This window comes from Vespa mandarinia, chromosome 25, assembly GCF_050613455.1.
Source record: "Vespa mandarinia isolate Hongniang chromosome 25, ASM5061345v1, whole genome shotgun sequence".
Classification (NCBI taxonomy): domain Eukaryota; kingdom Metazoa; phylum Arthropoda; class Insecta; order Hymenoptera; family Vespidae; genus Vespa; species Vespa mandarinia.
The window spans coordinates 1447501-1470828 of NC_140834.1; the positions used below are offsets into that span (position 1 = coordinate 1447501).

At 25.1% G+C, this 23328-nt stretch overlaps 5 protein-coding genes across 11 annotated transcripts in view; 3 read left to right on the forward strand and 2 right to left on the reverse strand.

The window, feature by feature from the left end:
* Parp1 (Poly-(ADP-ribose) polymerase) overlaps positions 1-3817 on the forward strand; it is a 4437-nt gene extending 620 nt beyond the window's left edge. The window contains exons 2-5 of one of the 2 annotated variants that reach the window (XM_035877643.2): positions 333-474; positions 572-1101; positions 1209-1414; positions 1500-3817. In XM_035877643.2, coding sequence (XP_035733536.1) covers positions 333-474; positions 572-1101; positions 1209-1414; positions 1500-3462 — 2841 coding nt within the window. In that variant the 3' untranslated portion in view covers positions 3463-3817. The remainder of the gene's footprint in view (positions 1-332; positions 475-571; positions 1102-1208; positions 1415-1499) is intronic. The other variant, XM_085664168.1, reaches the window with a different exon arrangement.
* A 134-nt stretch (positions 3818-3951) lies between these two features.
* Positions 3952-6520, reverse strand: eIF3i (eukaryotic translation initiation factor 3 subunit I). The gene is made up of 5 exons (XM_035877625.2): positions 6370-6520; positions 5364-5610; positions 4936-5216; positions 4343-4543; positions 3952-4253 (listed from the first exon to the last, which is right to left on the reverse strand). Exons 1-5 carry the CDS (start codon positions 6370-6372, stop codon positions 4005-4007), a joined length of 981 nt encoding a protein of 326 aa, XP_035733518.1. The 5' UTR covers positions 6373-6520; the 3' UTR covers positions 3952-4004.
* Positions 6521-7280: 760 nt separating this feature from the next.
* LOC118446612 (ornithine decarboxylase 1-like) lies at positions 7281-10814 on the forward strand. Of its 2 annotated transcripts, none has more exons than XM_085664146.1 (8): positions 7281-7348; positions 8683-8836; positions 8908-8984; positions 9048-9220; positions 9343-9649; positions 10104-10343; positions 10457-10665; positions 10754-10814. In XM_085664146.1, exons 2-8 carry the CDS (start codon positions 8812-8814, stop codon positions 10794-10796), a joined length of 1074 nt encoding a protein of 357 aa, XP_085520272.1. In that variant the 5' UTR covers positions 7281-7348; positions 8683-8811; the 3' UTR covers positions 10797-10814. The 2 variants fall into 2 exon arrangements, with proteins under 2 accessions (XP_085520272.1, XP_035733400.1); XM_035877507.2 differs by having other exon boundaries at positions 7281-7312; positions 8566-8836.
* A 3099-nt stretch (positions 10815-13913) lies between these two features.
* LOC118446608 (ornithine decarboxylase 1-like) lies at positions 13914-16155 on the forward strand. Of its 2 annotated transcripts, XM_085664201.1 has the most exons (8): positions 13914-13979; positions 14404-14557; positions 14628-14704; positions 14766-14938; positions 15024-15333; positions 15409-15648; positions 15725-15936; positions 16018-16155. In XM_085664201.1, the coding sequence occupies exons 1-8, from the start codon at positions 13935-13937 to the stop codon at positions 16076-16078; spliced, it is 1272 nt and encodes a 423-aa protein (XP_085520327.1). In that variant the 5' UTR covers positions 13914-13934; the 3' UTR covers positions 16079-16155. The 2 variants fall into 2 exon arrangements, with proteins under 2 accessions (XP_085520327.1, XP_035733396.2); XM_035877503.2 differs by lacking the exon at positions 13914-13979 and having other exon boundaries at positions 14003-14557.
* LOC118446606 (dipeptidase 1-like) lies at positions 16141-20372 on the reverse strand. 4 transcript variants are annotated; one of them, XM_035877496.2, is made up of 12 exons: positions 20295-20372; positions 20019-20192; positions 18638-18791; positions 18400-18559; positions 17968-18251; positions 17474-17531; positions 17221-17397; positions 17065-17155; positions 16857-16932; positions 16580-16730; positions 16375-16490; positions 16141-16274 (listed from the first exon to the last, which is right to left on the reverse strand). In XM_035877496.2, the coding sequence occupies exons 3-12, from the start codon at positions 18745-18747 to the stop codon at positions 16211-16213; spliced, it is 1287 nt and encodes a 428-aa protein (XP_035733389.2). In that variant the 5' UTR covers positions 18748-18791; positions 20019-20192; positions 20295-20372; the 3' UTR covers positions 16141-16210. The 4 variants fall into 4 exon arrangements, with proteins under 4 accessions (XP_035733389.2, XP_085520326.1, XP_035733388.2 ...); XM_085664200.1 differs by having other exon boundaries at positions 20007-20192; XM_035877495.2 differs by having other exon boundaries at positions 20007-20187; positions 20295-20309.
* Positions 20373-23328: the final 2956 nt, after the last annotated feature.

Here is a 23328-nt window from a genome sequence, read left to right on the forward strand (position 1 = left end):
CTATTTATTCATTTTTATTTTTCTTCTCTTTTTATTTTCCATATTTAAAAAAAAAAAAAGAAAAGAAAAAAAAAATTCTTAACCTTTCTTTTCCTTTTTTTCTCTCTTTTCTTTTTCTTTCTTTTCTTTTTTCCTCCACCGTACTTTAATTAACAGGTGACAAAATTTATCAATTAGATTTATTATTATTATTATTATTATTATTTTTTTTTTTTTCAATACTTCTCTCATTATTTATACTTTAACATCTACACATAAATTTATTGTATTAAATGATGATTCCTCCTTTTTTATCTATTTCTTTTTTGTTTTTTTTTTTTTTTGATTCATAGAGTCCAGTATTCGATGGTACTATTACTAAGTGGTATCATCCTAAGTGCTTTTTTGAAAAGCAACGTCCAAAGTCCATTGCTGATATAGCTAACTTTGATAGTATCCGTTGGGAGGATCAAGAAGATATTAAAAAGAATATAGGTTTAATATCATTGATCATTTGTTAATTTATTCATTTGTAATTTTTACAATGTTATATATATATATATCTTATAATATTGTTCCATGTAAATTTTAGAAGAAGCTGGAAAACTTCCAGTTACAACTGGGAAAGGTAAGAAACGTGGAAAAGTTACAGGCTTGTCTCAAGACTTTTCAATAGAATATGCAAAGTCAAGCAGAGCTATGTGCAGAGGTTGCGAAGAGAAAATAGTTAAGAGTGAAATAAGAATTTCTAAAAAGGATTTTGAAAGTGACGAGGGAAGAAAATACGGTGGTATAGATAGGTGGTATCATTTGGAATGTTTTGTCAAGATTAGAACGGAACTTGAATTTTTTGATCAAGCTGATACAATTTCTGGTATAAAAACATTATCGAAGGAAGATCAAGCTACTGTAAAAAAGGAATTGCCTAAAATAAATAACAATGATGTACCGCCTGTAAAGAAACTTAAGGATGAACCAGTGGATATGGAAGAAGAAGAAAAATTCAAGGAACAAAATAAGAAAATATTCACAATGAGGGATACTTTGTCATTGCTCAATAAGAAAGAACTTGTTATGATTTTAGAAACGAATGAACAACAAGTACCAGAAGGTGTTTCTGCGGTATGGATTAATATAAAGATTGTTAAAAGTGATCTAGCAATGAATAATATTTTCTTTCAATTTCTTTTTTATTTATTTTTTTTTTTATTTTTTTTTTTTTTTTATAGATATTGGACCATGTATCTGATTTATTAACGTTTGGAGCATTAAAGCCATGTCCAAAATGTAGCGGACAATTGGTATACGTTTCAGGTCTTGGTTACAAATGTACCGGAAATATAACAGAATGGACAAAATGCGAATATGTTACTCAAGATCCTAAAAGAAAGAAATGTTCCGTTCCGGAGGAATTAAAGAATACTTATAAAGCTCTGTATGTCTTTTTCTTTTCTGTTTTATATATATAGTACAATGTTCACATATAATTCAATATTTTTTAATAATTTATAAATTAACAGGGCTTTCAAACCAAAGGTTGTTAGGAGATTAATTAAAATTACTGTACCGTCGACATCTACTATTGTTAAAAAAGAAGATGACGTTGATGCTGGACCAATGGTACAAGGAAAACCAAAACCATTGAAGAATATGCAATTTGTAATATTAGGTCAAACGAGCAAAAATAAGGAAACGTTGAAGAGGGAAATAGTACTTTTGGGAGGATCTGTAGTAACGAAGATACATGAAAATTTGGCAGCTATTATTTCTAATTTGAAAGAAATAGAAAAAATGAATAAAAGAATGGAAGATGTGAAATCTTTAGACATACAAGTGGTTTCAGAAGATTTTATCGAAGAAGCTAAGGATTATACGGAACCGCCATTTGCGTTAATTAAAAAGAAAACTATATCTGATTGGGGTGGTGACGTTAAAACTCGTCTAGCTGATGTTATTGCAAAATCAGGATCATCTAAGAGTAAAAGTAAATATGAAAAGTCAGTTTCTGGAAAAATCAAATTACAAGTTAAAGGTGGTGGTACAGTTGATCCGGATAGTGGATTAGAGGATTGTGCTCATGTTTATCAAAAAGGAACGGATAAATTTACTGTCACGTTAGGACTTACAGATATTCAAGCTAAGAAAAATAGTTATTACAAGTTACAAATATTGAAACACGATATACAAAATAAATATTGGTTGTTCAGAAGTTGGGGTAGAATAGGTACTACGATTGGTGGTACAAAATTGGAAGTTGCACCTTTAGATGATTGTATAATGAAATTTGAGGAACTTTATGAAGAGAAATCTGGGAATAATTGGAGAAATAGAAAAGATTTTGTTAAAGTACCAAATAAAATGTATCCCATTGATATTGATCATGGTGATGATGAAGATACGTCAAAATTATTAGAATCGGATATTAAGAGTAATTTGGAAAAACCTTTACAAGATCTAATGAAGCTTATATTTAACATAGAAAATATGAAAAAGGTTATGTTAGAATTTGAAATAGATATGGATAAAATGCCGCTTGGTAAATTATCTAAAAAGCAAATTCAACAAGCATATTCAGTATTAACAGAATTGCAAGAATTAGTTAAAAAAGCTACACCCGAACGTACCACGCTTATAGACGCATCGAATAGATTTTATACTTTGATACCACATAATTTTGGTATTTCTGGACCTAAGATATTAGAAACTATTGAAGAAATTCAATTGAAATGTAAAATGTTAGAGGCATTACTTGAAATGGAAATAGCATATAGTTTGCTTCACGGTAAGACAGATGATAAGAAAAATCCTCTTGATGCACATTATGAGCAATTGAAGACAAAGATAGATGTATTGGATAAATCCAGTAAAGATTATGATGTAATAAAACAATATGTTAAGAATACACATGCATCCACTCATAGTTATTATGAGTTAGAAATTGAAGATGTTTTTGTTATAAAGAGACAGGGTGAAGATCAAAGATATAAACCCTTTAAGAAAATGCATAATAAAAAATTACTCTGGCATGGATCTAGGACAACCAATTTTGCTGGTATATTATCTCAGGGACTTAGAATAGCTCCCCCAGAAGCACCTGTTACCGGTTATATGTTTGGTAAAGGTATCTATTTTGCTGACATGGTATCAAAGTCTGCAAATTATTGTTGCACGAATAGCGCTAACCCAACGGGATTGTTACTGTTATGTGAAGTTGCTTTAGGTAATATGTATGAAAGATATGAAGCTGATTATATTTCAAAATTACCAAAAGATAAGCATTCGACTATAGGAAAAGGACAAACTCAACCAGATCCAAATGTTGTTTATAAAATGGAAGGTAGCATTGAAGTTCCATATGGTCCTTCTGTATCAAGTAAACTTAAGAAGAATTCATCATTGTTATACAATGAATACATCATATATGATACAGCTCAAGTGAAAGTTCGTTATTTAGTTAAGATGAATTTCAAGTACAAAGTTTGATGTTTTATTATATATGTATTATCTTCCAATATCTGTGCTACCTGATCGGTTGATTGATTGATTGATTGATTGATTGATTGATTGATTGATTGATTGATTAATTATTATATCTAAGCATTTTACATTATATATATATATATATATATATATTAATAATTAAAATAACTTGGGTATTTTTTTTTTGTTTTTTTTTTGTTTCTTAAAACAAAGTTCTTATATCACAGCTACCTCCAATAGGACAAATAATAGTTAAATAAGTGTAATATTATTAAATGTTTTTTTTTCTTTTTTTGCGCATAAAATTGTTCAAAATATTTTTAAATGTTTCATCAAATATGATATCATAAATGTATAACTCTTAGAACAACACAGTGGAGGGAGGGAGGGAGGAGGAGGAGGAGGATAGAGGAGGGGGAGAAAGGGAGAGGGAAAAAAGAATTGAGATAAATTTTCTATAATAAAAATATTCAATTACATATTTATTACAAATATGTTTATTTTTTTTTTCTCTTTTTCCATTTTTTCGCTTTTCATTGATCCAATTAATATTCAAAATGAAAATCGAAATAGGATTGATCAAATGTATTAATTCGAATATATCCATCTTCTCCACCGGTTGATAAACTCTTACCATTCGGATGGAAGGCTAAAGAATTAATTGGACCAAAGTGACCTTTCAATCTTGCAAATTCTTCTTCGAATACAAGATGGAAAAAACGCGAATCAAATTTTCCTTGCCTAGCTGATGTCGTAGTTACATCCATGGCATCTTGGCCACCACCTAAAACTACCTATAATGATAAAAAATATAACGTAGATTTAATTAAATGGCATTCTTTTAAAAAGAATAATTATATACAAAGAAAAAGAAAATATTTACATGATCCAAAATAGGTGATATTGTAGCCGAATTGACGGGCCTTTCCGTTTTATAAGTTTTTAATAACATCAATGACTCACTGTCAAATAATTTAGCCATATTATCTTTCGACGCAGTAACAAATATCGTTCCATCTTTGTTACATTGCATATCATTTATTTGAGATTTATGACCTTTCGTACTGGTCAACTTCTTTCCCATCTGTTTGAGTATTTATTTATTTATTTATTTATTGAGATTCATATCATTTAACCCTTTGAGTGGTATGGGCGCACATATGCGCCCAGCGAAAGCTATCGATGTAGACTATGGATGCGAATATGCGCTCGGCGGATGCTATCGGTATGGACTATGGACGCAAATATGCGCCTGGGGAAAATGATCACTGTACTATGGTCAAATGTATATGCTCGGCAATTGTTTCTATTGCATGAAAAAAGTATTCAGTCCGTACGGACAGCATAGGCCACGAGTATTCAGCACTCAAAGGGTTAAATGAAATATACTTTGTTATAACATAACATATTGTAAATATAATATAATATAAAAAAAAAAAAAAAGAAAAGAAAATATTTATATAACAAACGACATACTCTAACGTCCCAAAGGGTAATTTCACCATCTTCGTGGCCTGTAATAATGGTTTCGTCTAAAGCACCCCATAAAATAGCAGATATTCTTGGTCCAGGCACAGAGATTCTAGAAATTGCATGTTCTTGTGACATATTAGTATCGACATTTCTAATATCCATAATGAACATTTCACATTGATGACCTAATGCTTTGTCGGTAGAATAAACTGCAAGATTTGACGAATAACTGAAACCGCATGTCCTTACAGAACTATTAGTTTGCAATTGTCCAATTTCTTTACCTACAGGGGAGGAGGGGAGAAGGGGGGAAAGGGAAGGAAAACAAATAAGAAAAAAATAAATACAATAAATAAATAATTTCATTTTACATGATAATAATAAAAAATCAACATCAAAGATTAATATTAAATCAAATATTGAATACAAACCAGTCTCGCAGTCCCATACTCTTAATGTATTATCACCACTTCCTGATAAAAATCTAGTGGTATCCCAATTAACATCTATACACCATACTGATCCATTGTGTCCATTAAATGTTCCAAGACGTTCACCATTTAAAGAATACCAAACATTTGGTTTTTTATCTTTACTAGCTGAGAATACCAAATCACCTTCTCTGTTATATTTTATTTTTGTAATAGCACGTTCATGTCCATGTAACATTAATGGTTTCTGAAAGAATATTTAATTAATTATTGAATTTTAAATTTGAATATAAATGATTATGAACAATTTGTTTATTAAAAATACAAATATACAAATAACGTTAATTTAATTCAATGTGGATATCATTATTTTGAATTAGAAATCATTAATCACAAAATATATTAATATTGTAATAACATAAAATAAAATAAAACTATATAATTGTATATAATTTATATATATATATGTGTGTATATATTAGATATAAATCTGATACTTTGCTTATATTAAAACTATGTATACTTTGCTTATAATAAAACTATATAATTGTATATAATTTATATATATATGTGTGTATATATTAGATATAAATCTGATACTTTGCTTATATTAAAACTGATTAATACTTTGTCATATTTGTTCAAAAACAATGTACAAATAGTTCTAAAATCTGTTAACTTTCAATTGTAGAATCCAAAATCACAATAACCAAAAAAATATTTAATTAATTAAAACAATATCATTGTCAATTAAATCGGCATGATTAATGTCAAATATTATTAAAAAAAAAAAAAAATCACTCAGATATCATCATGGGAAAAGACATGAGTTTTTTCTTCAAGAGATTCGTAAAGAAAAAAAAAAAACTTTTAATGGACATGACGGACTGACAGAATCACGTGTTTATACGATTATACGATTATACGATTATACGAATAATATATATGGAAATGAAAAAAAGAATATCATATTCTTTAACTTTTTCAAATGTACACGATAACTAACCATTTTGTTAAAGACAAGTCGTTTTATTCGTATTGAATAAGTAATATTGTATCTTCCTTGGATTACACGTTTAAGCTATGTTTCTAGACTACGATTAAACCACGAAGTATATAAAGGTTAGATTCGTTTGCTATATGTTAAGGAAAATGATTCACCTCGATAATTTCGGAAGCGTTTTGTACATCAGTCGTACATAATCTATAGTAAAGCATCATTTTGTATCAGTAATGTTGTGAAAATATGACGAGCCAATCATATTTAATTAAAGTTAGTAATCAACCAATGAGATTTATTAAAAAGTTAGTAATCAACCAATGAAATTTATTAAAAAGTAAATAATCAACCAATGAAATCGATCCAAGTAAAAATGAGATTTAATGAAAAAAAAGAAAAAGAAAAAGAAAATATATATATATTATCTAGTTTATATTATTAAACATTTTTTAAATAAATTAATTTATTATTACAAATGAAAATTATTATCTTTATTAAAAATATTTTATATAATGATATAAGGTTATGTAGACTTATTACAATATTAATTTCTTGAAATTGATATTGAAACATTTTTAATAAGAATTCTTTCAATTCAAATTGATTATAATAATAATGTTTCTTTATTTTTCGATATCATGTCATTGTATGTTTGATTGATTATTTTATTTTTTGATATAAGTCAATGGAGTGTTATCTAACAGTATGTACAGACTCGTGAAATTGTATCAACGAAGAATTAAAAGAAAATATTTTCGTATATCATACATTTCTTGAATAATTTATTTATATAATTTATATAATTTATTTTCTTTTAGATTGAAATTTTGCAATTGGCGGTCATTGGTTACGTGTGACGTCACAAAATCAAATCTCCAATGAACTTTGACTATTACTGGATCAGTCTTCCTTTGGATGTCGACGAGTAATTATCGAAGATGATTCACAGGTTATCTTTCCCATAAATTTATAATGAATACTTAAAGTAAATATTATAATTTTATGTCATACATTTCTTAAATAATTTATACAGTTTCTCATTACGACAGTGATACTAATAATTTGCTTGATATTTTTCTCTTTCAAGAAGTTCATTGCAATCGCGCGCGCTTAAGAAAAATGAAATAATCGAGTATTTGTATTATCGCTTAAAAAAAAAAAAAAAAAAAAAAAAAAGAAAAATTCGAATTTTTTAATTATATCTATTAATTTATTCTCATAATTTATTTATGAGAATAAAAATCTATTCTTACGTATTCTTATTAATTATTATCCTTAATTTTCTTAAATCTTATTAATTATATTTTTATTTATTCAATAAGATAACGAAATTAATTTTCATTTAATCTTACTTATTTTCATTTAATTCTTTTCAGATTAAATGATTTTTCTCTTGCTTGTGTCAGATATATTAATATTTTTATTATATACAAACATTTCTGTTAGATCTGATTCGATTATAATACGTCATGATTCATGCTTAAGAGAAACATAACCTAACATTCTAAAACACCGATGTTTATATAGATGTATAGTCGGAGTAGTGGTTTTTTTTATTGCGCTTGTAGTTCAGATTTTGTCCACGCCTATCGCTGTAGTCACGTTACGTTAGTATAATTAACATTAGACGTTACTACAATCGGTAATATGTGAACATAACGAATGTCTTTTTAATTAGGGGTTTTAATGTTTGCACGTGATAATGATTGTAATGTGTAATAATTTACATTTATAAATAATATGTTAATAAACCGATGATAATTCTTATCTTGTAAAAAAAATTTGTTTTATATACTACAATAAAAATGTATATACATGTGCATATGAAATATAAATTGTATGAATTATCTTTTTTTATAAGTTTTAATATATCTCATTATTTGTATTTTTTTTTTTTTTTTTTTATTAATATATTCTATTTATTATATATTATTCATATAAAATGTTTATCATATATAATGTAAGAAAGAAAAACTGGTCATTATTTATAACAGTATAAAAATATATTGTTCATTAAAATAATAAAAAGTACAGAATTTCTTTTAAAGTTATGTTTCTTATTTTATCTGTGTTTATTTAATGTCTTATTACTAAAAAAAACAAAACAAAAAAAATAACTAATTTTAGATAACTAATTTTACTCGACTATAATAGTCCATGTTATCATTGAATAAATATGTTATTATATGATACACAATACAGGAACTAATGCTTATCAGTGTTCATCACGGTATAAATGAACGACTCATTGAAACAGTAACATAGACGATACTATATAATATTTAAAACATGTCTTTTATTGATCTCAATCAAATTCAGATTTATGAGGATCAGGTCAAAGATTATGACATATTAAAAAATATCATTACTACTCATGATCAAGAAGATGCATTTTATATATTAGATCTTGGTATTATAATTAAAAAGCATCAAGATTGGATTAAAAAAATGCCAAGAGTTGTACCCTACTATGGTAAGATATTTTTTTTTTTTTTATTGATTTAATGTTATAATAATATTTTATAGAAAAATTTTTATTGTTAGCTATTAAATGTAATCCTGATCCAATGGTAATTAAAGTTTTGGCAGCTATGAATGCCAATTTTGATTGTGCATCAAAGGTAAATTATTTCATTTTAATATAAAACAATATTATATTATCATAATCTATTAATTTATAACAGCAAGAAATTCAAGAAGTTATGGAACTTGGTATATCACCAGATAGAATAATCTTTGCAAATCCAACAAAGTGTCCGTCTCATATAAAGTTTGCTAAAAGTTTAGGGATTAATAAAATGACGGTAGATAGTCAATTAGAACTTAATAAAATTAAAAAATTATATCCCGATGCAAAGTGAGTAAATTTATTATATATAATATATATATATATATATATATATATATATATAGTTGATATTATCTTATGTCACCATATATAAAACATTTAATAATTAATTCAAATATTATTTTTATTAGAATAATTATACGCTTTCGATATGACAATTCTAATCTTGATAAAAGTACCAAACTTGGTATTAAATTTGGATGTGATCCAGATGTCGAGGCAAATCAATTAATACAATTTACAAAGGATTTAGATTTAACTTTATATGGATTTAGCTTTCACGCTGGTAGTCCATGTTATCAAATCAGTGCATACATATGTGGAATTGAAATATGTAAACAATTGATTACTTTTGCTAAATCAATAGGATGTAATGATATCAAGTTAATTGATATCGGTGGTGGTTTTCCTGGAGAAAGTGGATATCAAATTGATGAGGTCTATTTATTAATATGAAACTTTTCCATATATATATATATATGAAATATATTAGTTTCCAACCAAATATATAAGTATTAGATTGGAAACTATGAAACGGGCGTTTTTGTTTAGTTATTTATTTTCATTCAATGCCCGTTTCATGGTTTCCAATTTAATATATAAGTATTAGATTGGAAACTATGAAACGGGCTTTTTGTTTAGTTATTTATTTTCATTCAATGCCCGTTTCATGGTTTCCAACTTAATATATAAGTATTAGTTTGGAAACTATGAAACGGGCGTTTTGTTTAGTTATTTATTTTCATTCAATGCCCGTTTCATAGTTTCCAACTTAATATATAAGTATTAGATTGGAAACTATGAAACGGGCTTTTTGTTTAGTTATTTATTTTCATTCAATGCCCGTTTCATGGTTTCCAACCTTAAAAATTATCTTTGTATCTTTATTCAGCTTTCACATATGATTAATGATGCAATCAAAGAAATAGATCCTACAATAGAAATCATAAGTGAACCAGGTAGATATTATGTAACATCTGCATTTACTTTGGCTGGTTATTTACATTCTAAAAGAACAATAAACGAAGGAAATAATCTGAAACATATGTATTATGTTAACTGTGGTGTCTATAATGGTTTTATAGAAGAATTGTTGAACTTGAAATCACGTCATCCAATCTCATTATTCAATGTATATAATTAATATATTATATTTAGAATTTATTTTATTTATTTAAAAAAAAAATGAATATATATATATATATATATATATATATATATATGTATGTATATATATTATTGCAGCCTGTATCCGATAAAAAATATCCTTCTATTTTATGGGGACCAACTTGTGATTCCTATGATTGTATCGTTAAAGATACATTACTGCCAGAATTTCAAATAGGAGATTGGCTTGTATGGAACGACATGGGTGCATACACAACATCACTAGCTTGTAAATTTAATGGTTTTATGCCACCGATAGTTCATCCATTTATTAGAAAAAGTCAATGGTTAATATAAATATCTGAGATAATAATTTTTTTAAGATATTACAATTTTTCATAATAATTTTACATATTATAATATATTTCTTTTTAGGGAAGATTTTTGTGCCGTTGTCAAATGTGACGAAAATAATTGATTGTATAAATTAAAATAGATAATTTGTATTATTATAAAAAATATATTTAAAAAATAATCAAATAATATATCGTATATTCACGAAATATTATTTAATAATTTTCAAAATATATATTTTCTTTATTTAATTATATTATTCATTTGAATTAAACTTAAGTTGGGTATATTATATTATGAAGACAATTGTGATATTAAACGAAAGTATTTTAATTATTATATTGTTTCAAATTTTTTTTTATTTATAATGATTGCTATTTTTTTTTTTTTTATGCGTCTTTATATATTTGAATATCTTTAAAATATATTGGAATATTAATTCAAAATCACGTGACCGTTCTTAAAGTGATAATCAATAACATAATTGATAGAAAATGATCGATAATTTCTGAACTATTGTAGCGATATTAATGGAAGAAATTTAAGATACGATGAAATAATATTTATTTAGGTTTTTTTTATTCTTTCACTTTTCATTTTGTTTATATAATAGCAGTTATTCAATAGAAAAATTTTTGATATTATATATCACTGAGAATGCTGAATGTTGAAATACAATGTACTACGTATTTACTTACTTATGACTTATTTGAAAGGAATTATTTAGTTTTATTTCATTATACTTTTTGTGTCATGCTTTTTTTTTTAATGTTTGAAATATATTTACCAATTTTACATTTATTATAATATGTAAATTCTGAAGGCATTGAATAAATATTATCAGTGTGCATCCTCGACACTACACTTATTTTCAATAGAAACATTAGTAAATAGGACAAATTATCATACGACATTGAATATTCCTATATGAAATTTTATCTAAGTCGAGGAATGTCAAGTCATAACATGACGTACTATGAAACAATAATTATTGTAAATAAGATAAAAGTAATTGTTCATTCACGATAAAGTAAAAAATAAAAATTGAAAAAACATTTTTTCGTAATATTAATCATATTCAATTTTTGTTTTTTTGCTGGTTTTTTAGTGGTTTTTTAATGGCTTATACGATTAATGAGAATAGGTTTAATTCTTGAACGATTTTAATGAATCAGATCTACATTTTATGTAAGTAATTAAATTATTTTTACGTAATTAAAGGACGAAAATTTTTTCTACGTCACTCTTTCGAAGGATTTTATGAAGAAAGTTTTATTTTCTTTGAAAAAAAAAAAAAAAAAGAAAAAAAAAAAGAAATTGTATTAAAATATGATATTTTGCAAGAATAGTTTATGCACAAATAAAAAGTCTTTTTTAAAATATCGCCATAAAATAAATCTTCGTTTTTAAAATGAGATCTTATTCATTAAAATTGATGAAAAATTATTTCTATTCTTTTTAATGACGCAAATGCTGTTTTCGATATTATTCTCAAAGAAAAAGTTTAGTACCTGCTATGTCTATTAAGATTTCCGACAAAAGTGATGAGCCATTATTGATTTTCATATATACAACTTGAATGGTGTACATTTTATAACCGTGAAATGGCGATTGATACTGTACATAAATACCTGATGCTTAGATTTTTTTTGAGCGATTTTCAATGTCCAAAGAAATTGTGATTTTCTCGATGCTCGCACGAAGAAGCTACGTTAACCGATTCGATCATTTTAATGAGCATATGGCCAGATAATTTTATGAGGAAATACTAAGGAAATGCTTGTCCAATTGTTTATGTCGAGGTGATAAAAATTTTTTTAAATATCGTTAAATTTTAAATAAAAATTTCTAATTTTTTCTGTTTTTTTTTTTTTTTTCTTTTTTTTTTTAGATTTTATAAACTACTAAAGAGATAGATTTCTCGATGAATGTCCATCGAATGAACCTCGATGAATATTTTTCAAGTTCTTAACAATTTTGAAAATAGGGCATTATAATGAGTCTTCCTGAGAGATTGAAGAAGATAATAGTGCAGAACGATTCAAATATAACACAGTAAATCAATCTTAAACAACAAATATCGTCTACTGATTTTGCATAAAAAAAAAAAAAAAAAAAGAAGGGAAAGAAATTTATGGGACACCCTAATAATAAATAGTAATAGACGAAGTCGTATAGAGTGAATTAGTTTTATAGGGATAACCAATTGTTTCTTTTTTATTATTATTTTTTTTTTTATTAACCACGTAAAAATGAAATGAAAAAAAAAAGAAGGGAAAGAAATTTATGGGACACCATAGTAATAAATAGTAATAGACGAAGTCGTATAGAGTGGATTAGTTTTATAGGGATAACCAATTGTTTCTTTTTTATTATTATTTTTTTTTTTATTAACCACGTAAAAGAAAAAATAACAAAAAAAAAAAAAAGGTTCTGAATTTTACTAAATACATAATACGAAAATTAACTCATATTTTAATTTTATATTGAAATGATATAATATATAAATATTCGTTAATTATTTAAAAAAAAAAAAAAAAAATATTGAACAAATTCTTATTTTTCTCGTAGATTCGTATAATAATTTTTATATTTGTCAATAATATTTATTCTTTTCTATTCATTTATCGATTAACAAAAATACGTATCGACGTTCTATCTAATAAAAATCATTGCGAAATATACATCAACGAAAGAAATATAATTATGAGAGATTGAAAAATGTAAATTCAAAGTCTATTCATCCATTAAATTATTTTAATTCACGTCAAATACAATTGTTATGTACGCGTGAGAGGAAAATAACCAACATAAGTTTATATATATATATATATATATATATGATTGGTGGGATAAGTGACATCGTTTCCCACTTGTATTCGTAGTTCATATTTTGTCCATACCTGTCCCTGAAGTTACACATGTTATTAACAAAAGTTAACAAACAGACTTAACAGTTTATGTTTAGAAATAATATATTAGTAAGCTGAATAATTATTATTCATTAGATATTATTTCGAAGGACATTGAACAAATTTTTTTACCATTATGTTAGACCTAATAAATAACTAATTCGTTTGTAATAGCTCATAATTTTCTTAAGAAATAAAATTTTATCATATATATATATATATATATATATATATATATATATATATATATATATGAAAAAAAAAAACGTTTATCAGTTGCAATGTTAGTTTATAAATAAGCGACTTATTGCGACAATAGTTATAAGTATAGTGTATAGTATACGTGAAAGATGTCTTTTGTTAAAGTGAATAAAATTCATCTATACACGGGAAAGGCAAAATATTTTTTTTAAATTATATTAAAAAAAAAGAAAAAATATTGATTACCACTCGTGTTTCGGAAATGTGATTGTCCATTAAAATTATAAAATATGACGTTAACGTTCGTTAAATCGTAATCGTTTATTAAAATAATAATATATTTTAATTTGTTTTTAACATCATAAATATTTTTTATTTAATTTATGTTTAGTTAACGTCTATTCTATGCAGAACATTAAATATATTTTAAACATTAAGTTAGACAACCATCTGTATTTGATGTTCATGTTATCATTAAGTAAATATCATATGTAGTATATAATACAGGAAGTTATTGGTATTCATAATAGTATAAATGAACGGCTCATTGAAACAACAACATAGATGATAAAATATAATATGTGTAACATGTCTTTTATTGATGTCAATCAAATTCAGATTTGCGAAGATCAGTTTAAAGAGTATGATATTTTTAAAAATATCATTAACACTCGTGATCAAGAAGATGCATTTTATATATTAGATCTCGGTGTTATAATTAAAAAGCATCAAGATTGGATCAAAAAAATGCCAAGAGTTGTACCCTACTATGGTAAGATATTTTTTTCTTTTTTATTGAATTAATGCTATAAGAATATTTTATAGAAAAATTTTATTGTTAGCTGTTAAATGTAATCCTGATCCAATGGTAATTAAAGTTTTGGCAGCTATGAACGGCAATTTTGATTGCGCATCAAAGGTAAATGATTTCATTTTTATGTAAAGTAATATTATATGTTCTAAATTGTAATTTGTAATAGCAAGAAATTCAACAAGTTATGGAACTTGGTATATCACCAGATAGAATAATCTTTGCAAATCCAACGAAGTATCCGTCTCATGTAAAATTTGCCAAAAGCGTAGGTGTCGAAAAAATGACAGTGGATGGCAAATGCGAACTTTATAAAATTAAAAAATTATTTCCCGAAGCAAAGTAAGTAAATTTTACTCCGTATTCCTGTATTATGTCAATTATCTTATGCGATGTCGATAATTCACTCAAATATTGTTCTTAACAGAATAGTTATTCGCTTTCGTTGCGATGACAATTCTGCTGTCACTGAATGCATCAAACTTGGAACCAAATTTGGATGTGAACCAGGCGATGAAGCAAAAGAATTAATACAACTTACAAAGGATTTAGGTTTAATTTTATATGGATTTAGTTTTCACGTTGGTAGTCCATGTGTCGAATTTAATGCGTACGTACGTGGAATTGAAATATGTAAGGAATTGATTACTTTTGCTAAATCGATTGAATGTAATGATATAAAATTAATTGACATTGGTGGAGGATTCCCTGGGGAAAGTGAATTTCAAATCGATGAGGTTTGATTATTCAGATGATATTTTTGAATGTATATATATGAAATATATTAATAATTATCTTCGTATTTTGATTAGATTTCACATCTAGTTAATGATGCAATCAAAGATATAGACCCTACTATAGAAATCATAAGCGAACCCGGTAGATACTACGTAACATCAGCATTTACTTTGGCTAGTTTCGTGCATTCTAAGAAAACTGTATCTGTGGGAAATAGTCTGAAACAGATGTATTTTGTTAGCTGCGGAGTTTATAGTGGGTTTATGGAAGAATTATTGAATTTGAATTCACGTCAACCAATTCCATTATCCAATGTATATTTTATATTTAGAATTATTTTCTTTAATTTCAATATATATATATGTATTAAAGGAAGTGAATTTGTTGTAGTCTATATCCGATAAAAAAAAATATTCTTCCTTTATATGGGGGCCAACTCTTGATTCCTTGGATTGTATCATTAAAGATATATTATTGCCTGAATATGAAATAGGAGATTGGTTTATATGGAAGGACATGGGTGCATACACAAATACTATAACTTGTAAATTTAATGGGTTCATGCCACCGGAAGTGTATCCATTTATCAGAAAAAGTCAATGGTTAATATTAATATTATATTTGTTAATTTTTTAAAAAATTTATTTATATCAATCTTACTTTATAAATATTTTCTTTTTTAGGGAAGAATTTTGTGCCATTATCAGACTTAACGGTAACAGTCATTTGTTTAATTTGGAATAAATTATTTTTTTATTATAATAAAAGAAATGTGATAATTAAAATATTATATAATAATGTATCATATGTAAAATACTAACATTATGTGTGTTTGTTTTAAATCTAAAAATACAAATTATACTATTTCTAATAATATTATTGATTTGAATCGGTCGGCTCAGTTTCACTTACGGTATTTGAATATAATATCTGATTCCATCTGTAAAAAATAGATAAATAAAAATGAAATCGAGATAAGAATAATTTATTTTTCAACCAATAAAATATGATTCTTCTAATGGATTTCAGAAAATATTTACTCTTTTGCAGTTTGACATAATCCCGGCTTCAATCCATCATTTTTTTGTGCTTGATATATATCTCCTATATTAATAATATCTTCGATAGGCGGATGAGATGACATCGCATCACGAATCTTTTTGTTAAAGAAAATAAATTCATATATTATTTTATAAATCGTTCTTTTAATTATAATCAAATTGATATTAAAATTAATCATCGTACTATTTCTGCTTTGGTCATAACTACGATAAAATTTCTTCCAGCTAATTTTCCTAAATCCTCTTTGCTCCATTCTTGTTCTCCTTTACGGTTTTCATATAAACTTTCAAACAATGATGGGTACTTTGACACATCTTCTAAACCTTCCGGGAATCTGTATTTATTTAGAATTATTCATAAATAATCATTACTATTATTATTATTATTATTATTATTATTATTATTATTATTATTATTATTATTATTATTATTAATATTATTATTATTAATTTATTCTTACTTATCGACACCATCATAATCAGCTCCAATACCGATGTGATTTACTCCAACAATTTTTCTAATGTAATTAATATGATCTTAAAAAAAAATATATATATATACGAACCGGACTTTATTCATCAATAGACTTAATTAATCAATGACAAGAATAATAGACGATAATTAAATGTTTTTTTTTCTTTTATCATTTAATAAATCATAAATCATACCTACAACATCTTGCATTGTTGCGTTTCTAGATTTGTCGCAATTAACAAATCCCGAATAAAAATTAACCATAACGATCCCCTCATTTTTTTTCTGTCGATAAAGTATAAATTATAAAAAGTACATTATTTTTCATTAATATTGATGATATTACTTACTACCAAATGCAGTACGTCATCAGGAACGTTTCGATAATTATTACAAAGAGAAAATGCGGAGGAGTGAGAAAATATAACGGGTGCTCGTGATATAGCAAGAACTTGTCTCATGACATTATGGGAAACGTGTGAGAGATCGATTAACATCCCAAGACGATTCATTTCGTAAACAATGCTCTAGAAAAACAATTTAACTTTATCTCGAGTCAAATTTGTTATTTGAAAAAAAAAAAAAATATAAAAATAATCATACTTCTCCAAATTCTGTAAGATTGTGTACGTATCCATCGTTGAAGATAACTGCATCAGCCCTTTAAAGAAAAACAAAAAGAAAAAAAAAAAGAACCAGAAGATCATATGTAATGTAATCTCATTAACAATAATTGATATTATAATAATAATTGTCTCAATTAAAAAAAGGAATAACAAATTGTTAGTAAAGAATTTATTATCATACGAAAAAGAAATACATGCATGAGTTTTGCAAACTATTTTTGCAAACTATGCATGAATTTTGTAATTTATTATAATAATTGCAAATAATTGGAATTAATATGATAAATTTATAATTATGAGTGATGTCAGAATATTCTTGTAAAATAATATTTTAAGAGATGAAATATAAAAATACATTATTGTGAATTTTTACATATCAACTGTCGGTAATGTAGAGAGAGATAATTTTACTTAATAGGTTATATTTATATATTATATATTATCATTAGTCGGTAATGCAGTGAGACTTACCAAGGTGTATTACAAATATGCGTCAATGTAACATAACGAACACCTAATTCGTAATAAGTCCTTAATATAGCCAAATTAGAATCCAATGAGTGTCCACCCTCGACACCAATCATCGATGCTATTTTACCTTTTCTCCAGACAAGTTCAATATTCCTTGCATGTTTAACCAATTCCAAATGTTTCGGATAAAGATTTATAAATCTTTTGATCATATCTATCTGGCGTAATGTCAATTGTACTGCATCTTTGTATTGTGACTTACAGGACACATACGCAACCCAAAACTGTAAGGAATATAACAAAAAAAAAATAAATATATATATTAATTTAATTTATCGATTAATGATTAATCAACAATAACAACAATAACAATCATAAAAATAATAAAAAAAGAAAGAATAAAACAAATTTGATTTCGATTTTATAGCTTACCTGTCCTCCAACTTTTCCAGCTTTTAAACGTGGTAAATCCGTGTAACATGTTGGGCATACTTCTTTTCCCCATACTGGATCATTAATGATTAATTTTTCAAATGGAAATTCCTTCAAATTATTCAACTTTACATACATATTGTATGGTAAATCGTTATGCCTGTAAAGTAGTATCAATAAGTTCGATCATACTTTATCGACCGAGTTTAAAAATTTAACAAAAACAAATGTTATTTACCCGTCGATAAGTGGTACGAAATCTAATACATCGCTACCTTTAAATTTATTCGCTTGTAATCCAATTGATAAAGCAATAATTACTAATAAAATGGATGCGGATGCAGCCATATTAACATAAAGCTTTCTCCCGCTACAATATCTAATAATGTTATCTGTAATATAATTTATACACGACATGTCGATAAAACAGTTTAAGATGAGAGAGAAGGAAAAAAAAAGAAAAAAAAAACAAATGAGTAACAAAACAAAATCTATAGAAATTGCAAATGGCGATATTAACTATTGATGTATAACATCCTGGCACTTGAGATATTTCTAACGTTATCAGTAATTATACTAATCATGATGTTATATATATATATATATATATATATATATATTTCTTTAAAACGAAAAAAAGTATTTATACGTCATAAAAAATCTTAAGTAGTATATGACATCTTAATCTTTCTTATCTTTTATCTCTAGTATATATGTATATTTATATATACATGTATATATATATATATATATATATATATATATATATATGTACACATATACATATATACACACAAACAGATATACCATACGAAGTGTCGTTAATGTATTAAGAAAATTTGCGTAATTCAAAGTGATAAATGATCAGTCACTTTCAAATTATCATCTTTCAAATAAATATCCAATGAAAATGTACCAATAGAATAAAATTTTAAAACTGTTTTATCGACAATTAAAATATAAAATAACACAGATCTATTATATTATCAAATTTTCGTATATAACGATGCAAAGACACATCGTAAATGAAAAATGATTCGGACGATAGAAAGAATAATAATAATTATTAATAATAATAATAAAAAAAAAAAGAAAAAAAAAGAAAAGGATAAAATAAAAATAAAATTAATAAAGTAAATATCATCAAACAAAATTCGAAACAATTAATTTCCTTATCATCCGTAACATATATTTTCACCCACACGCGAAATGACGAACGATAAGACGAAAATTTCTTTTTATCCTCTTTATATTAAATTTCTTATATCTAATGTCACAAATAGATGAAGAAGAAAGTCGAAAAAAGAAAAGTATAAAAAATGGAACAATGAAATTCGATAATAATTAAATTAATTTGATCACCCATTATTATCAGCACATTCCAAATTGACTCGGTTATAATTCGTGTTACTTTCTTACTACAGATTGAGATAGGGAGTGAGCGAGGTAGAGTGAGAGTGAGTGAGAGAGAGACAGTGAGAGATAACTAGCACGTATAACAGTTCAAAATGTATCCTCTTAAATGTCCTCTGTTGAGATTTTGAGTTTATACTTGGTAGTAATAAAGTGTATATATATATGTATGTATATATGTTGTATATATATACCTGTCGACTTACGTATATTTTTCTTCTTGCGTTCTCTTATGATGTGTATAAATAACTTATTTTTTTCTTTTACCCTAATACATATTTATCAACATTTTCAATATATATATTTATATATAGTCATATTGCTATTTCTTTTCCTCTTCCTCTTCTTCTTCCACTTCTTCTTCTTCTACTTTTTCTATTCTTGATAAACCACAAACAATAACGTAATTAGCCAGATCTATATATATATATATATATATATATATATATATATATATATATTTGAATGTATATAAAACTTACAAAATTTCTTTCCTTTTAATTTTCTTTTCTATTTTTTCTAAGCATGAGATACGAACGGGATGGTTACTGAAAGGATACTAAGTCTTGAACTGGACCATTCAATAAATTGTTGGGAGAAAACATTGATATATTTATCTTTAAATAGATAAATGGATTAATAATACCAGTATATAAGGTAACATAAGGTTTTATTATTGCGTTAGTGGATATGGATATGTATTACTAATGCATGGCTTATATGTGTGCGTGTGTGTATGTTCATAGAGATATTATATATATATATATATATATATATATATATATATATATATAACAACAATATATATATATTGATATGTAGGTTGATATTCTTTATCAGTTGATAAAGAAGATATGTATAGGGACAGATGTTATTGCGAATTTATCACTGTCGATATTGTAGGAAACATTTTATCTAGAGAGTAAAAGTTTATCGATTGAGAATTTTCATTTGTTATTTAGTAATCTTGTGGGCCGTTATTGGAACTTAATATTATTAGGTTATATTTTTGTTGATAACCGTGTACAAATTATTCAGTGTATTATTAAAGATGAAAATTTAATAATATCATTATCGATATTAATTAATAGGTTATATTTTTGTCGATAATCGTCTATAAATTATATGGTATATTATTAAAGTAGAAAATTTAAGAAAATCATTATCGACATTACGATCCATTGTTTATATAAAATAATAAAAAATATGACGAAAATTTGTTTATTTTAGAAAATTTCTTATGTTGATTTTCATTTCATTTGGAAAAAATTAAAAAAATGAAAATTCCTTCGTTTTTCATTACGTTGAAACATATATATGTATTTTTTTTTTAACATTTGTAATATTATGAACAATATTCATTATTTTTATTATTTAATTATGAAAATCTTATTATAATTTTGATATTTATGATAAATTATCGACTTACCGATAAATGTACTCATTTATCGACAATTGTATCGACAATGTTCGACAATTTTTACAAAAATTTGTCTAATTTTAAGATATTATTCTATAGTTTTTATATTTATAAGGATAGCTTTTTTTCTTATGCGCTTTTCTATATTTAAATATGTTTAAAATATGTTAGTAACATTAATTCAATGTCAAGTGTCTGCTGATTAGAAATGAATCAATCATATGTGTTACGGTAACGTAATATTTAATTAGGTTTTTTTATTCTTTCACTTTTCATTTCTTTATATAATAGCAGTTTCACAATTGAAAAATTTTCAATATTATATGTCACTGAGAATGCTGAATATTGAAATACAATGTACTACGTATTTACTTACTTATGACTTATTTGAAAGGAATTATTTAGTTTTATTTCATAACATACTTTTTGTGTCATGCTTTTTTTTTTAATGTTTGAAATATATTTACCAATTTACATTTATTATAATATGTAAATTTTGAAGGCATTGAATAAATATTATCAGTGTGCATCGTCGACACTATATGTAGTTTTAATAGAAACATTAGTAAATAGGACAAATTATCACACGACATTGAATATTCCTATATGAAATTTTATCTAAGTCGAGGAATGTCAAGTCATAACATGACGTACTATGAAACAATAATTGTTTGTAAATAAAAGATAAAAGTAATTGTTCATTGACGATAAAGTAAAAAATAAAAATTGTTTATGTAAACATTTTTTCGTAATATTAATAAAAAAAATATTTTTATCATCAGAAATTGGATCATTTATATAATTATTAAATTAGTAATATATAATCATAATAAGTAAATTTTTATTTTATATATATTATAATCACTGTCAACATTCTATCAAAAAAAAAAAAAGAAAAGAAATATGTTTATAATAATATAGTATTTGTTATTCGATTTTTATTCGATTTATATTTATACAAATTTTTTAAATTACTATAATGATGATAAGATAATTAATATTTTGGTATTATTACTCTCTTATATATTATATTTTGACATACATATCTGTTGTATTTGCATAATTTATATCATATTAAAACATAACTAGAATAATTTAATATTATAATAATGAGATCTTAAAAAAAAGCTTGTATGTTTATTTTGATCGTTAATAAACAATTGTTGTTGTTGATTATGTCGTGCTTCATGATATTATAAGACACTTTTCACAGTTTGAATGACTGAATCGTAAGTAATAATTTTACTTATATCAACTATTGTTTCCATATTATCTACCGGATATTTTTTTCAGCGTTATTTTTTTTTTATGGTTTTTTTCCTTAGAAATAATCGAATATATATTGTTACTATTATTACTACTATTATTATAATAATAATATATAATTTAAGCAATTAACTAATTATTTTTGATAAAACATTTGCCAAAATATTTTGTATTATATCTGAAGGATATTAAACAAATAATCTAGTTGTTTCATCGTACTAATACTAAACTGTATGACAATAGCTTATAATTTATGGTAATAGCTCAAAATTCTCTTGATCAGATACGAAATTTTAACATATATATATATATATATATATAGAGCAACAATAATTATCAGTGATAATATAGTTTATATATGGCAACAATATACATTATAGAGTGTAGGTTAAAAATGTCTTCTGTTAATGTCAAAGAAGTTCACCTGTACGAGGACGAGATCCTATAAGTATCGATCTTATTTTTTTTCGTTTTTTTGGATATAAGCAATGAAATAAATATTTTAACGTAGGAATGGAATTTGGAATATATTATAAATATCGATATTGCAATAGTAACTTATTTATTGACCATTTTTATAGATATTAATAATTATTGAATATACACTTACGTATTATACGTTAATTTTATAAAGATAAAAACACGAATACGTTTCCGTTTTATCTTTGGGAAATTTCTTTCAATACTATTTTTTTATATTAATTTATATTATTACTATTATTGGTATTTATACTATATTAATAATATATATTTATATATTGGCATTCGATAATCTCTATTGTTTTATCCTATTCTTTACTTCTTTGCCCATTTCAATCAATCCCGTTTCA

What these genes read in the sequence shown, in the direction of transcription:
- eIF3i (XM_035877625.2), bottom strand. An exon ending in TTACCCTTTGGGACGTTAGA is followed by an intron (nt 4,544 to 4,935) that starts GTATGTCGTTTG and finishes ATACTCAAACAG; the next exon opens with ATGGGAAAGAAGTTGACCAG. An exon ending in TATCACCTATTTTGGATCAT is followed by an intron (nt 4,254 to 4,342) that starts GTAAATATTTTC and finishes TTATCATTATAG; the next exon opens with GTAGTTTTAGGTGGTGGCCA.
- LOC118446612 (XM_035877507.2), top strand. Translation starts at nt 8,653, where the DNA reads ATGTCTTTTATTGATCTCAATCAAATTCAGATTTATGAGGATCAGGTC. An exon ending in GTGGATATCAAATTGATGAG is followed by an intron (nt 9,650 to 10,103) that starts GTCTATTTATTA and finishes ATCTTTATTCAG; the next exon opens with CTTTCACATATGATTAATGA. An exon ending in ATCCAATCTCATTATTCAAT is followed by an intron (nt 10,344 to 10,456) that starts GTATATAATTAA and finishes ATATTATTGCAG; the next exon opens with CCTGTATCCGATAAAAAATA.
- LOC118446608 (XM_035877503.2), top strand. Translation starts at nt 14,350, where the DNA reads ATGATAAAATATAATATGTGTAACATGTCTTTTATTGATGTCAATCAA. An exon ending in ATTTTGATTGCGCATCAAAG is followed by an intron (nt 14,705 to 14,765) that starts GTAAATGATTTC and finishes AATTTGTAATAG; the next exon opens with CAAGAAATTCAACAAGTTAT. An exon ending in GTGAATTTCAAATCGATGAG is followed by an intron (nt 15,334 to 15,408) that starts GTTTGATTATTC and finishes TATTTTGATTAG; the next exon opens with ATTTCACATCTAGTTAATGA.
- LOC118446606 (XM_035877494.2), bottom strand. An exon ending in TTCGTACCACTTATCGACGG is followed by an intron (nt 18,560 to 18,637) that starts GTAAATAACATT and finishes ACTACTTTACAG; the next exon opens with GCATAACGATTTACCATACA. An exon ending in CTGGAAAAGTTGGAGGACAG is followed by an intron (nt 18,252 to 18,399) that starts GTAAGCTATAAA and finishes TATTCCTTACAG; the next exon opens with TTTTGGGTTGCGTATGTGTC.